An 18058-nucleotide genomic window follows, 5' to 3' on the forward strand; every position below is an offset into this window, starting at 1 on the left:
GGCTTCAGGCACAGCTTGATCCAAGGTCAGGCAATATGAGATACCTCATATCTCCCACCCCATCTCTTTGCTCTGCCCTCTGCTGTGTCAGCTCCATTCTCAGGCAGGTCCTGTATGCATAGTTGCAAGATGACTCAGAAGCTCCAGCAGCTCCAGCTCTCATGCCTGGTTCAAGTCCAGGGAAAAGAGGTAGAGGCTCTTTGTCTGAAATGAGCCCTGGCAAATGTTTTTGTTGCAACTTACTGGCTGTGGTTGGTTCTTGTGTCCATCCTCAACTAAGGCTAGGGAGCTCAGTCATGCCTCTGAGCAAGGCTGCAAGTCTAGAGACAGGCTAATCGCCAGAGCAGAACATAAGGCACCTGAGCAGAGAAAGGGAGGCTGGATCCCAGGTAGCAAAGAGCAAAGATGCCCACCCCGATGACTGATGAGACCCCATTGTGTTTCCTTTGTGAGCTCCAAGCCAAAGAAATGGGCATCCAATTATGAAATTAAATAGCAGCTTCTTGGAAAGCTATGTGAGGGAACTTACCAGGGCCCCAGGGACATGGTAAGCTGCCAGGCCCCTCAGACATGGGAAAAGCAACTCACAATGAGGCCTTTGCACCTACTCCCAGCTCTGCCTGTCACTGTAGAGTGCAGAGCACCAGCTTTGTAAGCACCTTCACATTTTCAGCTTCTACAGCATCGATCTTTCATATGAACAATAACATCTCTATCTTTGAGACCTATAATGAGACCACCAATACGGTCTCAAATCTACATCTCTTCTATGAGAAAAACCTCCTTGAACAGCCTTCCAGAGCAAAATTCTTCTCCCATAGCATTTATTTCCTGTAGACAACTGTGTCAGCCAAATCTTAATTTTTTTTAAAGATTTTATTTATTTATTCATGAGAGACACAGAGAAAGAGAGAGGCAGAGACACAGACAGAGGGAAAGCAGACTCCATGCAGGGAACCCGATATGGAACTTGATCCCAGGACTCCAGGACCATGCCCTGGGCCAAAGGCAGGCACTAAACCACTGAGCCACCCAGGGGTCCCCCTTGAAATCTTAATATTAAGAGCATGAGAGAAAGATTCTGTAATTTTGACCATAAAAGTAACTATAACTGTGTGCTTATCTTGTGCCAGGCACACTTCTAACCCCATTAAGTATCTTAGCTCATATCATACAACAATCCTGGTATTAATATTCTCTACTTGAAATTGAGCCCACACAATGCATCTAAGACTCTAGGTGTGCACTGGCTGCAAAGCCCCTGCCTTAACCACTATCTTCTACTGACATATCAAAGAGCATTTTTCTATATATTAATAATATCCATCTTTCATTTAAATGAGTTTTTGTGAATACTTTATCCAAACATTGTGCTAGGTGCTGTGGGGATTACAAAGATAAATGACACCCCTCCCTCTCCATATGAATTGATAAACCATTGGTGGCGGTAGTGGTGGTTTTAGTATTCTCTGATTCATTCTTGCATGTTTTCATCCCCACTCACCATCAAAGACTCTGGAAGGACATGTGTGTGAAAACGCATGTGCTGAGAAGTGGAGAGGCAGAGTGTGGGGCCCAGCCACCTCCCTGTACTTCAAAAGCCAGGACCCCAAACTCAGCTGGCTCCTTATTCTTATACTTCACAGTGTGTAACCAGAGAACCACTGCAGAGCCTCCCTTTAAAACCTTTGGTTTTGATTTTTTTTTTTTTTTTTTTTTTTTTTTTTTTTATGTTTGAAGGACACCACGTTGCCCTCTAAGAATCAGGTTGACCTGAGCAGGAAGTAACAGCAGGGCTTGACAGCAGTCATTTTGGAGGAGCTATTGGGTTGGCTTTAGGAGAGAGAATGGGAAAGAGACATTGACAAGTGAGGTCCCAAAAATGAGCTCAACGTATAAGTTGTTGTACTAAGGACCTCAGTAATATGAGAACTGTCATGGTCTGTAGCCAGGTGAAGGTATTTTAGAGGAGAACCAAATAGGACTTGCTAAGGGGCTGGATATGAGGGAGAAGAAAAGTGTATATATCAAGGTCCATGCCTGGATTTTTGGTTCAAGGAACTAGATAGGTGATAATGCTGATGGGTGAAGAGAGGAACAGTCCAGATTTGGTGGCAGAAGGATAAAGAGGGTCTGGGACTGGAAAGGATGGCAATGAAGTTCCATGAATATGTACCCCCACACCCTGCCCCACCATAGAGCAAGAATCAATGTAGAAATTGGGCTCCTTCAAGACAACCTGGTGAGTAGCCAGATGCTGCATGACAGCAGGTGAACAATAGAAATAGTTTCCATTAAACAGGACTTCCGGGATTCTTTTTAAGTAACGGATTTGTAAGTCTCTGTCATAGACACTTAGCTCCTCACAATGCATTTACAGATGCTCCTTGACCCCATCTGTTCATTTAAGAACTTCTGGCAGGGATGGGGTGGCAAAAATGAGGATGGAAATCTGAGTTCTTCTGAAGCCAGTGACAACATACAAGGAGTTTGCAAGATGTGCAGTTTTGTCTTCCTCCATCTTCCTATGCTCACTCTGTAGATGAGGTGCTGGGGATATCAAGATGATATGCTTTCTCGTGTTAGCCTTCTGTGATTCGAGGAGGCACAAGAAGGGGACTTTGATTGGAAGAATAGGCAAAATTAGAGGACTTGGCAAAGAAGGCTGAGAAAGAAGGTGTCCACATCAACTTAGAAAAATACATAAAAAGTAAAAATAACTACTCAAAACTTAAAAAAAAAAGGAATTTGTTTCTAAATGACAGCAAAAACAGCTCCATTTCCAGTGATATGGTGGGCTATAATGCCAATTTGAATATATATATATTTTTAAATTTCAGGTATAGATGAGCTAACAGGAATTCCCACAGATAAAGTCCCAAGAAACATTGAGCATTTATATTAGTGTGCTGTTTTATGTTAGTTTGCTAGTTTACCTCAGACTGGAAGGCTTAAACAACATAAATGTATTTTCTCACAGTTCTGGAAACTAGAAATCTGAGATCAAAGTGGTGGCAGAGTTGGTTCCTTCTGTGGGCTGTGAGGGAAGGATCTATTCTAGGTCATCTTCTTGGCTTGGAGATGACTGTCTTCCCCTTATGCCTTCCCTCTATAACCAAATTTCCAAATTTTATAATAATAAAGTAAATCTTGTATCACCCTCATTATAAATATGACATTCTTAGTAAATTTGAAGCCCCTCATAAAAGAAAACAGTGTGATGTCAGCTTTCAGCTGACCTGCTATACTGCATGGTGATGTCTCTAGAAGCTTCCCAGGTCTCCCTCATCAGGCCTCCCTGATGGCCCATCCGTCTAGAATTCCCTCTCTGGCTATGATGGGCCAGCTAATTTATCTGACTAGGGAGTCACATTAGCATCTGGGACTGATGGGAAGACTCTAGCCATCTCTCAAGTCTTAGCTTCCAGAAACAAGTTCCTGCCTTTGTAGTGGGCCCACAAGAAATCAAGGCCAACCCTTTGAAGGAGACCTTTGAAGAGGGTGGACTTTTTTGCTCATTTCATATTTAACTTAAAGGTGATCACCGTTAGGGGTATCATCTACTTCTGTTTGCAGTTGGTTCATCCAATTTCCTGAGATACCATGTTTGTTACCCCATAAAGAAATGAACTGAGGTGTTTTCATTTCACTTTTGAGTATTATGAAACTTTTCATCCTGCTTTTATGTTGTTACAGAAGAACTCTAGTTACCTTATTACAGATTCATTCTTTTAAGGCATCTTTCCAGTCAGTGTGCCTCCAACACTGGTGGAGGGTATTGGCCTCGTAGATATCCAGTGTGAGTTAAGCTGGCTTCTAAAGAAATCAGTGGAAAGCATCAGTGCATATTTGAACCTGAGTTAGGGTTATGTCTGCTTGGTTCATTTAGTGATCTGATTCTTAAAAAGAGTCTATTTGATTTATCTACGTGTTCATGTTAATTAAAATCCCCCAAAGCTAGCTCCATCTACTGAAGACCAGACATAAAAAGAAATCAACTTGAAAAAACCATCCTGTTTTGAAAGTATTTCTAAAGGGCTTTGAAACTGATAGCAAGGGAGATTTCACAGCCTACCTACCTGTTAGGCTGTCTTTCGAAAAGTATGTAGCAGTGGGGACACCTTCTGGAGCTTTTACAGAAGTGGCCATTTCTCACAGAAATCCCTCTGGAGAGCTTCAAGGAGATTCTGGGTACATTCCTCCACTACTCACCTTGCAGCAAAACTCTTTGTAGGAAATCACTTCAAGGCAAGGTCAACTGTGGCTTTCTTTTTCTTACCTAGATTACAATTAGGACAGAACCTTCATTATCCAAATAAAGGTTCTAGACAATATGCTGTATGTTCTTTATGTTGTAGTTTCCACTTACTTTTAAAATGAAAAAGCCTGCAAGTCACTGCCATGCAACCAAGGAGAAGCCCTTAACCATTAATGAGGTAGACCATCCAACAAAGTTAAGAGTGTGAGCTTTGGAGCTAGGCTAACTTAGCCACTTACTTGCTCTCTGAGCTTCAGTGTTATCATCTGAAGACTGAGGACCATCCTAGTACCTACCTCATGGAGCTGTTGTGAAGATTTAATTAGACAGTCCTTATTAAGTGCTTAATATAGTACCTGGTAGAGAGTAAGTGACTGCAGTTATATAATTAGGGTCTGTTTTAATCTGTTTGGACTGCTATAACAAAATAGCAGAGACTGGTGGCTTATAAGCAACACACATTCACCTCTCACAGTTCTGGAGGCTGCAAAGCCCAGATGATGGCACATAAGCCTTGCTGTCTGGTGACAACTGCTTTCTGGTTCACAGATGGTGTCTGAAGGGCTGAGCTAGCTCTCTCCAGCAATTTGTGTGACCTTCTTGCCACCATCTTCTTAGCCCATGGTTCTCTTAGCCTTGAGTGCACATTAGAATCATGTTGGAAGCTTTTAAATATCCTGACTCCAAGTAAATCAGAATCTCTACAGTTGGGACTTGGGCATCATTTGGTCTTAGAGTTCCAAAGGTGATTCCAGTGGACAGCTGCAGGGAGAACCACCGTTCTAGAAGCTCCAATTGCAACTCCTTTTGAGAACCTTTAAAAAATATATGAGTTCAACCCCTAAGGTCTGGGTAACTTGAGTTCCAGCTACTCAATTATGTTCCACCACCTTCTCCCTTTGCACAGGTGACCAGTTGGAAGCATTCTGGGACACAGTAAAGTCAAAGGGCTAAGGCAGGCTGCTTTCATAATGGGTATGTGTCTGCAGTTTGCTTTCCTTTCTCCTGTGGCAGAGCTAGAATGAGCTGGTAGGGGAGGCACTGAGCCAGCCCCATCTGTCATTTGCTTCCCAATGTGGGAGGTTCAGCAACTGTAAGACCACAAAGCCAGGCAATAAATAAGGAAACATGGCTGGGACTTTGTGCCTAGAGGAGCTCAGGAATTTGCCTACTTTTAACATGACTTAAAGCAACGGATTATAATCTCTATTTAGAAAACGGGCTAATCTAATCTGGAGCAGGTTTGTGATCAGTGGAGCTAGAGGAAGGGAGGGAGGCAGGGAGGGAATTCATCTGAATTCCAACAATGAAGGTGTTCCCCAGCAGTCCTAGCACAAGAGCAACTCACAGCATTGGACTTTCACCCTGACTCAGGCACCCTGCAGAGCTTCCCCACTTATTAAGCCTCAAACTATCAGATGAGGAGAAGTCTATCACTAACGCAGTACCCACATCACAGAGTTACATAGTGTGTGAATGGAGAAGCCAGAGTTCAAACCCAGGCTGTCTGACCCTCCTGGTCTTGAACTGACCCCCTGTGCACTCTGCACACCTTACTGTTGGAGCAATTGTGTCCTGAATGGTACCCATTCATATGTCTCGGACTCACTGGCCTCTGAGTCCTTTGAAGCAAGATTTGGCTTTCTTATCTTTGGAATCCTACAATGCTGCGGTGGTCTCCTTAGAAACAGAGGCTGAGATGGCGATTCTTGGGCAGGTGATTTATCAAGTAAGGCTCTTGGGGGAAACTGTAAGAGAATTAAAAAATGAGATAGGACAAGGGGTAACTAGGGGACCTGCCTGACATCATGCAGAGCTCTGGAATGTAAATTGTCTCTGAGTTTGTCCCACTCAGAACCCTCAAGCTCATCCAGCCATCCTGGCCTGCAGTTCACACCCTACTGGGAAGGAGGGCATAATCTTCCAGGCAGCTCACAGTCAGGGAAAGCAATTCCAGACAAAGGGGCAGCCAACACCCAGAGCACCCAGTGCATGGTGAAAGAGAGCTAAACACTGTGCCAACCGTAACTGCTATAGTCATTAATTTAAATAAAAATGAATATATATATATATATATATATATATATATATATATATATATAAAATCAGCATATGAGCCAAACAAAACACACCTTTTTTCCAGCCAGTGGTGGTTTTCACCCTTTCATAGAATCCAGGTGCAATGAATCAATAACTCCTTGAATTAGAAGTCATTGTGTCTACTTCAAGGCTGCTCCCCACTCCCCCACCCTCCCGAGACCTGGGCTGCCTGCTCAGATGTCAGCACATGGCCAGCACACACCCAGCCGTCTCCAGATTTCACCTGAACCACAGCACAAAATCTTAACTGAAACGCAGGCACATTCAGGGCTGTTAATTATGATGCAGCCCTACCACCAGTGAAGAGAAAATAACAAATAAGACTGGTGGACTTTTAAAGTAGCACGAAAGAGCATATTGATCCTAACTTACCTAAGAGTTGAAAATCAAATATGAGGAGGGAATCTGCTGGGCCCAAACCAGTGTGGTTGATGGACAGTGTGTCTGGTGTTCCCATGATCTGTCACGGCTAAAGGGAGGGTTTCTTCCCTGGCTCCTCCTGTGACTCTCATATGGGTGGCTCTGGAATTGGAGCAATATTGATTTTCCTTGTTTGCTATGTACTCTCTTTTAAAAATAACTGAATGTAATCCTGTTGGGGTCAGCATAACAGGAAAATAATCATCTGTTCCTGAGGGTAAAATGAAATCTGATCCCAAAAACCACCAACATTCTATTTCAATTTTTTGGAGCAGGTTTTTTATTTTAATGATAAATTAAAGCCTTCATTATGACAAAGGTTTCACTGTCTCCTGTGGCTCAGTCTGTTAGCAGTAAGGCTGCCTGCCCAGTCTCCTTTGTTTCCAGAGACCTCTCACTTCCAATTGTTCAGGTATCATTATCAATGGAAGTGTTGTTTTTCCTCAGGTCTGCAGACATGATACAGCTTTGAATTTTTCCTTTGCAGATATTCCCATATGCTTTTTCTTTTTCTTTTTTTTTCCATTCAGCACAACATCGCAGGGATGTGCAAATGTTGGATGAGAGAGTGCTATTATGTGGGGCAGCTCGGCAGACTCTCCCCAGGCATCTCTGCTGACCTGGGGTGATTTAATGAGTGCTCCAAATGGTCCTCTGCTTATATGCACTGTCCCTAGCTGGGAAGGCTGAGTGATAGCCTCATATTAATTATCAGCTCCAGTCCTTAGCCTTCTTGTTGCCATTCCTACCTACCGTGGGTCCTAAATCTGGCTGTAAATTAGAATCACCTGGGAAGGCTGTTAAAAATCTAATTCCTGGGCCATGTCTGAGACCTGCCAAATCTGAATTTACCTGAGAATGGGATTCAGGAGACTTTATTTTAATGAGCTTCCCAGCACCCAGCCCAACATGGTTCCTCAGCCTAAGGAACCATTCTGGTCTGGTTTCAGCCTAAGGTAATGTCAGCTCAAGACATCTGGCCTGGAATAAGCCAAAATGGAAGCTCATGGAAGCAGATGAAAAGAGCTTTTGCACTCTTTTCCAAGGTCTTACAGAATGGAATGGGTGGGGATGGGATGGAGGTGCAGTGGAATGTAAACCCATGGATGGTGGTGGTATGTTCTTTTTTTGTAATGCAAGTGTCTGATTTAAGCTTTGATTGCCAAGGCATCCATTTCAAAGAGGCACCACTTCGGAGGCAGCAATCTCGAATAAACACATTGCCAGCCATATAAGGAGATAAGGAGCCAGGCTGCCTCCTCAGGCTGAGGCTCCTTCGATTTAGAGATTTGGTTGTTTTTGATAAGCGATCATTTGGGCTACCTGTCTTTCTCTTCCCCAAACTGTAAATTCTCATTCTCATGTTTTAAATTCACCAGTAGGGAGTGAGCCTGAGAAACCCTAGCTCAGGCTCTCTTTTTTTCTCTTTCTCCCTCTCTCTTTCTCTAAAATAAATAGTAAATCCTAAAAAACAAAAAATAAGAACCACAGGGCTGGTCAAACCATATCAGTTATTGATGGTCTGAGACTGGATACAAAACACATCAAATAGCTGAATTATCCTATATGCTGTTTACCTGTTCCCATTCAACCATCCATCCATCCATCCATCCATCCATCCATCAACTATTTGTTTAATCAGACATATATTGAACTCATGCTCTACTTAGAAGACCCTTGGCAATGAGGGTTCTTGGATCCACCCTCTAAGTCCTCACAGTTCCATAGTGAGGTGTTAGCCCATTGTTTTTTCTCAAGGGAAAGCTGAACTGATCTCTCTCTCTTTCTTTTTTTTTTTTTTTTAAAAAAAGGATTTATTATTTATTTGAGAGAGAGTGCAACAGGGGAGGGGCAAAGAGAGTGAATCTGAAGCAGATTCCCCACTGACCACAGAGCCCGTGGGGTTCAATCCCAGGACCCTGAGATCACAATCTGAGCTGAAATCAAGAGTCGGACACTTAACTGACTGAGCTACCCAAGTGCCCCTGAGATGATCTCTCTTCTTTTTTTAAAAAAAATTTTAATTTTAATTTTAATTTTTTTAAATAAATTTATTTTTTATTGGTGTTCAATTTGTCAACATACAGAATAACACCCAGTGCTCATCCTGTCAAGTGCCCACCTCAATGCCCGCCACCCAGTTACCCCCACCCCCCCCACCCACCTCATCTTCCACCACCCCTAGTTCGTTTCCCAGTGTTAGGAGTCTTTCATGTTCTGTCTCTTCTTAAAAAGAGCAAACGAGGCTCAGCTCAGAGCCCTCACCAAGCGAGAAAAGAACACTGATTTTCTTTCTGTCATATTGATTTTTCTAAATATGGCAGGTAAAACTGGGTTTTAATTTATGGCAATGACATACAACTTTCCCTTAAAATCACCTATTAATGAACAGCATCCTTGAATGATTAAAATTTAAAATTTCAAACACTGAACACCAAGTATGCATGGGGATGTGGGCCACCAGAGCCCCCCTTCCCTTCTTCTTAGCAACTGTATTCATAGGATTAAAGGCTGGAAACAGCCAAGTTGTCCATCAACACAAAGATGGATAAACACGTTCATCATCCACACTATGGAATACTGCTTGGTGATTAAAAAAAGAAAGAAAAGAAAAGAAAAGAAAAGAAAAAAGAAAAGAAAAGAAAAGAAAAGAAAAAAAGAAAAGAACAAAGTACTTACTGCTCCTAGAAATGACATAGATGAATCTAAAAAACATTATGCTGAATGAAAGAAATTAGACACAAAAGAGTACATATTTATGATTCTACTTATTATAAAACTGTAGCCATATCTAATCCACAGTGATATAAAGCAGGTTTTTTTCTGGTGCCCTAGTCCTGGTTACGTGGGTGCAGGGTCCTTGGTCATTCACCTCTTCGTAACCAATGCCCGAGTGCTGACCCCAGGCCAGGCACTGCACTAGCTGCCATATTACATAGAGGTCCTCAGGGAGCTCACAGTCTACCAGGGATGGAAAAAAGAAGTATGAAGAGGAAGTCCAGGGGCTGTGGCACTCAGAAAAGAGTCACTGGACCCAGACTGGCAGAGAGTGGTCAGGAAACATGTTAGGAGAAAGTGAAACCTAAGATTTAGAAAAGGTAAGTCTAAGGGATGGTACAGGGCAGGTCCTTCTAGACCTGTCTGGTATGAGATTTATTTGGAGTGTAGCCTCAGAAATCAAGAGCCCACTGCACACTGATTTGCAAAAGCTGATGTGTGCCTGTGTCTCTCCTGCCTTTGTAGGTTTGGGTCATGGCCACGGAAAGCCTACAGTACCCCCCTGTCCCAGGTGGAGTCCATCCCCATAACCTCAGTTTCTGTCAATTCACCAGCAGTGCCAGCAACAGAGTCCCCCGAGGTGGATCTAAATGATTTTAAGTAAGTGCAAATGCAAAGCCAGAATGTACTTTTTTTTTTTTAATAGCATTTTTTTTTTCTCTACACTGACTTACAATCTCAAACTCATCCCTTATTTATTCATCCAGCCACTCAGTAGTCAGGAGTTTAGCGAGTGCCTTCTGTGCATAACACCCTGGACTATGCATCTGGGATAGGGTGGAAAATCATTTCTGCCCTCAGGAAGTCATCAGCTCCTGAGTCCTGGAGGACTAAGCCCTTCCCATCACATTGCCCTCTCCATCTGTCCAGGGTCTGCAGCCAGGGTCAGGTCAAGGGTAACAAGCAGAAAAGGATATGACAATTGGCCAAACAGCATATCCTCACAATAAAATGCTGCAGTAAATAATGAAGCTTAACGTTGAGAACCAGGGACACAGCAAATTGTCTGAAGAATTGCTAGAGCTTTTCATAATGTGGCCCCGGGCATAGTAGGCCAGGAAAGAGGGGTTGGATCTGTGTACAGTTGACGAGCCTGATGACCCAGACTCCGTGTTTGAGGCCAGGGAGGAACACAGCACTGCCCAGCTGACCTCTGGAGAAAAGCATCATTTGAGTGAAAACCCCATTTACCCTTTGGGGTGCAGTAGAGGGAGAGAGGAAGGTAGGGCTCTGACATAGCTGAAGACTGTGTGGTGTTGGTTACCAAATAAGTGATTCAACACATTGCGTTCAACTCTCCAGGACTATCCTCATGGATGAAGATGTTGGCTCTGAAGAAAGAGAAAACAAAAAACCCGAAGTGCCCACCATGATCATCTCAGATGTACGGTTTCCTCTCCATGCGGTGGGTTGGCAAGTCGAGGGTCCTTCCTGTAAAACAAAAACAGAGGCAGGAGCAGTGGCAAGTGTAATCCTGGGGTTTGGGTGGGATGCGGCTGTGGAACCTTATCCAGGTCGCTCCCCAACCAAACACTCACAGAACCGGCACCCCATTGAGAGCCGGATACCTCAGCAGCTAGATTTTCTCTGTAATGAAAAAGCTGGTTACCTCTAATCCGTGGCACTCTTCCCAGCCCCCAGATAATCTACAAAAGGAGAAAGGTTTTCCTCAGTAATTCCATAGTAAAAACAAGGGAGAGATCAAGGGATTTTAAAAATTCATACCCTTAAACTCTCCTTCTAGAAGAATGGCCTAAGGAAATCATTGGAGATATAAAGATTTAGGTACAAAGAAGTTTGTCACAACACTTTAGAAATAGCAAAAAATCAGAAAAATAAATTACTGTAGGTCCATGAAAATATACAATCTTTTAAAATAGGGTTTGTCTCAGTAATGGCAGAGTGGGGATAAGCAAGCATTTTTACACTTTGTGGGTAGGGTTACGAATTGGTATGGCCTCCCTGACATACAATTTGGCAAGTGTACCAAAATTTAAAATGCACAGCTCCTCTGCTAGGATACTTTACTTGAGATACACCTTTATGTTCTCATAGAGGTATAATTTTCCTTGTATACTACAGCTTTGTTGGTAAAGCAAGGAAAATTGGAAACAACTTTACTCCACCAATAGAAGACTGGCGGAATAAACCAAATTGTATCTGCGCAAGGCAATACTATACATTGTTTTTTTTAATGAGGAAATTCTCTAATACTGATTTAGAGCAATCTCTGATCATTAAAACATGCATGTTCTACATTTTTTATTTTCTTGTATTTTAATTCTAGTATAGTTAACATACAATGTTATATTAGTTTCAGGTGTACAATATAGTGATTCAACAAGTCTGTATATTACACAGTGCTCCTCATGATAAGTGTACTCTTACTCCCCAACACCTATCTTCACCCGGCCTGTCACCCACCTCCCCTCTAGTAACCACCTGTTTGTTCTCTGTGGTTAAGAATCTGTTTCTTGGTTTGTCTCTTCTTTTTCTTTGTTCATTTGCTTGCTTTCTTAAATCCCACATATGAGTGAAATCATATGGTATTTGTCTTTCTCAGACTGACTTATCTCACTTAGCATTATACTCTCTAGGTCCATCCATATTGTTGCAAATGACAAAATGTGATTCTTCTTTTTTAAGATTTTATTTATTTATTTATTCATGAGAGACGCAGAGAGAGAGGCAGAGACGTAGGCAGAGGGAGAAGCAGGCTCCCATTGGGGAGCTAGATGTGGGACTCGATCCCAGGACTCCGGGATCACAACCTGATCCAAAGTCAGACACTTAACCACTAAGCCACCCACGTGCCCCTGTGATTCTTTTTTATGGCCACCTCTTCTTTATCTCTTCATCTATCAGTGACTACTTGGGCTGCTTTTGCAATTTGGCCCTTGTAAGTAATACTGCAATAACACAGGGGTTAATATATTCTTTTGAATTACTGTTTTCATATTCTTTGGGTAAGTATCCAGTAGTGGAATTACTGGGTGGCTCAGCAGTTGGGCATTTGCCTTTGGCTAATGATCCCAGAGTCCTGGGATCGAGTCCCACATCGGGCCTCCAGCATAGAGCCTGCTTCTCCCTGTCTGTGTCTCTGCCTCTCTCTCTCTCTGTGTTTCTCATGAATAAATAAATAAAATCTTTAGAAAAAAATAAAGTGATCCCATATTGATATGCATTTAGTTTGTTTTCAGAGTTTTGCTATTATAAATAGTGCTGCAGTAAACATCCTTGGACATATGTTTTGGGCACTTGTCCAATTATCTCCATAGGGGAAAAACTGTACTATTTTTAAGGTATAAACAATATACTTCAGTTTTCTCTCACTAGGTGGGGAGGAGCATATCAATGACCTGTTGTGAATGCTTGCTAGTTTTTCCTCACACCTCTAATTTGTAGGGATTAAAACTTAGCTCTGCTGAAACAGAAAAAACAGACCCAAACCAGAGCCAAATGGAGTTTCAGGAACCCCCATGGCTCTTTGAACGGGAAGAAATGCTGTCCATCGGGATAGAAGAGGTAAGTAACACCTCAAGGGCCCTAAAGTCAGGGGGTACTAACTCTTCTTAACAGAGCTCCTGTCTCAAGTTAGAGGTTTAAGTCTTGCCAGGCCACTCTCCCCCCTGTTGCCATCATTTATGTCCAGGGTGCTGGGCTAGGTACCTTCTGTGGAACCAAGTCAAAGTCAGGAATTCCTCTGTAAACTGAAGCTTAACCCACTCTTTGTAGGCTCATCCCCCCAATTGATGCTCTCCGACAGAACTTTTATGGATGTTTCATATTACAGGTGTTTGATATTCTGCCCCTGTATGGAGTGCTGCGGCCACATAGTAGCCACCAGATATCCGTCACCTTCTATGGACACTGTGACATCATTGCACAGGCTAAAGCCCTGTGCGAAGTGGAAGGAGGGCCCACCTATGAGATACTGCTGAGGGGAGAGGCCTCCCTGGTCAACTATTCCTTTGACACCAAGGACATTAACTATGGATTACAGGTATTGCCAGTGACAGGGAGGAGATCTCATGGCTTCGCCTTAAACATCGCACACAGTCCTGTGCTCTTACCCACCCTGGAACCCCAGATCATCGCAGTCTCACCAGCACCCCTAACCTTGATCCCCGATCCACCTCCCTAACCCTGATCATCCCACCTCCAGCTGCTGGCCAGGCATTTTCACTTGCCTCTCTCTCTCTCCTGGAATTCAGCATGTTAGATGCCTTCCCTGTCCATGCAGAAGCCCATATACCGACCTCTCTGTTTCTTTCAATAGCACTACCACCTTCTCAGTCCCTTACGTTTACAATCTCCAAGGCATTTTCCACTGCACTCTCTCCATCACCTCCCCACATCCTTACTGGCATCCAGGCTTGCTAATTCATCAGGTAGGATCTCTCTGCCTCGGTTTGTTGTTCCTGTGGTTACTGAGGTTCTCACAGCACAGGAGCTTATCAAGCCATGCTTGAGATATAACAGCACTTCTTCTCAAACCATAACATGCATATGAGTCACCTGAGAATCTGATTCTAGTGCAGATTCAGATCCAATAGGTCTAGGATGGAGCCTCAGAATCTGCATTTCTATAAGCTCCCAGGTGACGCTGAGGACCCCATGGAAGCAAGGAATTACACCACGTTCATAGTTTCTACCACCAACCCATGTAGACAGCATTGCCCCATGGACTTTCCCAAAACTGCATTCTCATCCCATCAGTCTCAGAATAATTAGCCCCAGCAGCATTTGGGAAAGCAACATAGTATTGAGAAGAGAGCACGGTGTTGTAGTCAGAAGAACTGGGATGTTACTCACCCCAGTTCGACTTCCTAGTATGTAACCTTGAGCATATCACCTTACCTCTCCAAGCCACAGTACCCCTCAGTACCCCTATAAAATAGGGATGGGTTCACATTCCTAGATAGGAGAATGCCTCTCTCCCTAGGTGGTTGTGGTCACTTCAGTAAAATATCTGGTCAGTACTGCGCATGGGCCAGGGAAGGCCTCCAAGCCTGAGTCCCTTTCTCTGTCACCCACTGGGTCGGAGCCAAGCTCTTCCACCTGGCAGAGGGTATCCTCTATTAACTGATGCTCCTTACACACTAGATTTCATTTCTTGTCATTTCATATCACAGCCCATTCATCCATTTGTGGTCCAGCTGGTTTACCTACCAATGCTACTACTTCCCAGGCCTTTCTGCCTCAATACTTCCTTTTATATTATCCCTCTTCTCCACTCTGCCAACCCCAAGTCTACACACACTGTAAGACTCAGCTCAGTCTCCATACTTGAGTTTTCTTTCTCTTACTTTGCATTCTCTTGGCATGTAAGTATATTCTTTGCTGTAATGTACATTCTAATTTTCGTTTTGGAAAAATTGTTAATTCTATGTCTGTACATCTCCTTTTCCCAATTAGATTTTATGTAATGTACTCAGAGACCCTATTTCATGCCAAATTTAATGGGAATTAACCCCCCTGCATTATATAGCTATTGCATATATAATTACTGAATTGCGTGTGTGTATGTGTGTTTATAGGTTAAAGATTGTGCCTAAAAACAAATTCACCCAACACCTATTGGGACTTTGTCCATTGAGTTGACCAAATAGAATTCTCTTTCATTCCTTATCTCCAGGGTCTTCTGGGCAATTGATTCTGGCTCAGCTCAGAGTATATTCTTTGAAGCAGCCCATCCTTGCCCTAGCTTATGCAGAGAACCCCTGAAGTGGCCTCAGTTTGTAGTTATCAGACCTGCTGATTAGCTGCTGAGTTATGTTAGTAAAATCTCCGCAAAAAGGGCATGCCTTGCCTATTACTTCCATGTCTTTCTCTATAAATAGAAAAAAATTGAATTCTGAACATAAATTGTATCCAAAGAGTAAATAAATATTAGTCTAGGAAAGCTTACTTTTAAGATCTTCTGTTATCAGTTCTTTGTGGGTGAAGTGGGTGAGGTGCTCAGGGTCAGACCTCCCCACATGCGGCCCCACTCACCTGAATTAGTTGTTAGAAGAGCTAACCTGGAGCCAGGTTTGCAGGATCTGCTGCTCCTCCGGCTCCGGTGGCCACCTTATGGCGATAGTGAAATGTGGATTGCCCAGTGTCTATATCATGAAAACTGAAATCCGTGTCCATGAGACTTATTTGTCCATTCACCTTGGCGGGGATGATGGCAGCATCCCAAAGGGTGTCCACCAGCAGTTCCTCTTCTCCTCTCAAGCTGTTCAATCGCGTCACGGAGAATGAAATCACACTGAAGAATACTGGCAAAGTTGGCTTTGAGTTCAAGGTTCTGACTGACCACCTATCTTCACCAGACAACCTTCTGCCCGGAGTGCCCCTAATCCTGCCCCTCTCGGTGAGTAGCCTTCTTGCCCACAATGGCCATGTGGCAGTGATAGGAACGACCCCCAAGTTCGAACCTACAAGCTGCACCCCCGTGGCACATGGGGTTATGCTAAACATTCACTGCTAGGATTATGGGTGTGATTTTTTTTAAAGATTTTATTTAGTTATTCATGAGAGACACAGAGTGAGAGAGGCAGAGACACAAGCAGAGGGAGAAGCAGGCTCCATGCAGGGAGCCTGATGTGGGGCTCGTGGGACTCGATCCCAGACTCATGCCCTGGGCCAAAGGCGGCGCTAAACCGCTGAGCCACCCGAGCTGCCTGCGATTTTTTTTTTTAACAAAAAAATAGAGTCCTCAGAAGCAATTAAAAATAAATAAATAAATCCAAGCACTTTACTCATTTATTAAACAAGTATTTATTGAGTCTTGCATTAGCCAGACACTCTTCAGGCACCAGGGGTTCCCCTTATGAACAAGACAATATATAACCCCACGGGTTGGTTTTTTTTTTTTTTTTTTTTTTTCATGATTATAAGAATGATTTGTTTCCACTCATGTCCTCACACTTCTCTTGTTAATTACTTGAAGCCAAGGGCCTCTTCCCCTCTTGGACTTATCATTTCCTTTTCAAAATACAGTTTTATTCCGCATGTATGTATCCTTAAACTACTTTCAATTTATTAATCTTTCAAAACTTTTAAGCACCTGCTATGACCAGGCATAGCACTGGGAATAGCATAGTATAGTGAACAAAACAGACAAATATACTTAATCCCCAAACTTGGAAGTTTTATCTTAACAGATTTTGCTCTATCTTGAGTTTTATGAAAATGGCATCAGTAATGTAATCTCGTGCCTTTTGCTTTCTTTCATACAATATCGTGTGTCTAAGACTAGTGCACATTGTTGCATGTAGTTGTAGTTCATTTGTTTTCACTATTAGATAATATCCCTTCTATAACTATATTGAAAGCATTATTTTTCCTGTCAAAGCATATTTGGGATTTTTTCCCCTAAAATTTTGCTATTAGAAACAGTCCTGCCACAAATATTCTCATACCTGTCTCCTGTCTACAGATAGAAGCATTTTCTTAGGGACTTTTCCTGGGAGTGAAATTTCTGGGTCATGGGCTGCACATATGTTCAATTTGATAGAATGACACTAAAACATTTTTCATAGTGTTTTTTTTTTTCCTCATTGGCATTCCCACCAGACACAAATAAGTTTCTTTTGATACATATTCTCACCAAAATTTGGTACATTTTGGCAATATGTAGTTTAAAAAATTCATCACAATCCTAGTTTCATTTTCCTGATTGCTTACAAGGATGAGCATCTTTTACTGCATTTATTCGCCATTCGTATTTCCTCTTTTATGAAATAGCTGTCCACATATGCTACCTAGTGTTCTGTGGCTCACCTGTCACTTTCTCATAGCTTCATATGAATGAATGGAGAATAACCAGCACAATAGACCTGTGGGACTGTCTTGCCCATTAAATCTCCAGAAGCAGGGTCCATTGTAAATATTAACATTCTCTCTGGTCTTTCTGCTATGTAGGGTTTTATTAGTTCAAATGAGGAGCAGGTGTTGAAGGTGTATTACTTACCTGGAGTACCTGAGATCTTTCAAAGGAGTTTCCAGATACAGATTGCCCACCTGGACCCAGAAAATATCACTCTGCATGGAGAGGGAATCTTTCCCCGAATCTGCCTTGATCTCCCCAGGAAACTCCAAGGTATTACTACCCACTCTAGTATTTTCCCACTGGGGGACAAAAGATGCATTTTGCTTGTTTATTTGAAGGTTAATTAGCACTCACTTTATTTGCTTGGCAGTCCTCACTGGTTTTATTCTGTGTGATTCCACAATTGCAGATAAAACAACAGTAACAACAACAACAACAAAACAAGTTGAAATTGACCTGATAACTTGAGCTTAATATAACAGGATATGGTCTATGGCAGTCCTAAAATTAAGACCCCTGGCCAATTTGCCATCAGTGAATTGTATAAGAGGGATCAAGGAGTTGTAATTGAAAGGCCTTTTCCTACAGCACACAAACCTTCCAGCCACAATCTCTCCCTGAATTGTCCTTATGTGGCACACTCACAGAGGCCATTGAGAGGCTAAGGCTGATTTTACTCC

General features: G+C 42.7%; 1 protein-coding gene across 7 annotated transcripts in view; it reads left to right on the forward strand.

The window, feature by feature from the left end:
* Positions 1 to 18058, forward strand: part of HYDIN (HYDIN axonemal central pair apparatus protein) — a 383131-nt gene that overhangs the window by 234246 nt on the left and 130827 nt on the right. For 6 of the 7 annotated variants that reach the window (XM_072817829.1, XM_072817826.1, XM_072817838.1 and 3 more), the window contains 6 exons: positions 10022 to 10156; positions 10859 to 10961; positions 12962 to 13081; positions 13350 to 13559; positions 15780 to 15917; positions 17471 to 17648. In XM_072817829.1, the coding sequence (XP_072673930.1) occupies positions 10022 to 10156; positions 10859 to 10961; positions 12962 to 13081; positions 13350 to 13559; positions 15780 to 15917; positions 17471 to 17648 (884 nt within the window). The remainder of the gene's footprint in view (positions 1 to 10021; positions 10157 to 10858; positions 10962 to 12961; positions 13082 to 13349; positions 13560 to 15779; positions 15918 to 17470; positions 17649 to 18058) is intronic. The other variant, XM_072817832.1, reaches the window with a different exon arrangement.

This window comes from Canis lupus, chromosome 3, assembly GCF_048164855.1.
Source record: "Canis lupus baileyi chromosome 3, mCanLup2.hap1, whole genome shotgun sequence".
In the NCBI taxonomy this organism is placed as follows: Eukaryota; Metazoa; Chordata; class Mammalia; order Carnivora; family Canidae; genus Canis; species Canis lupus.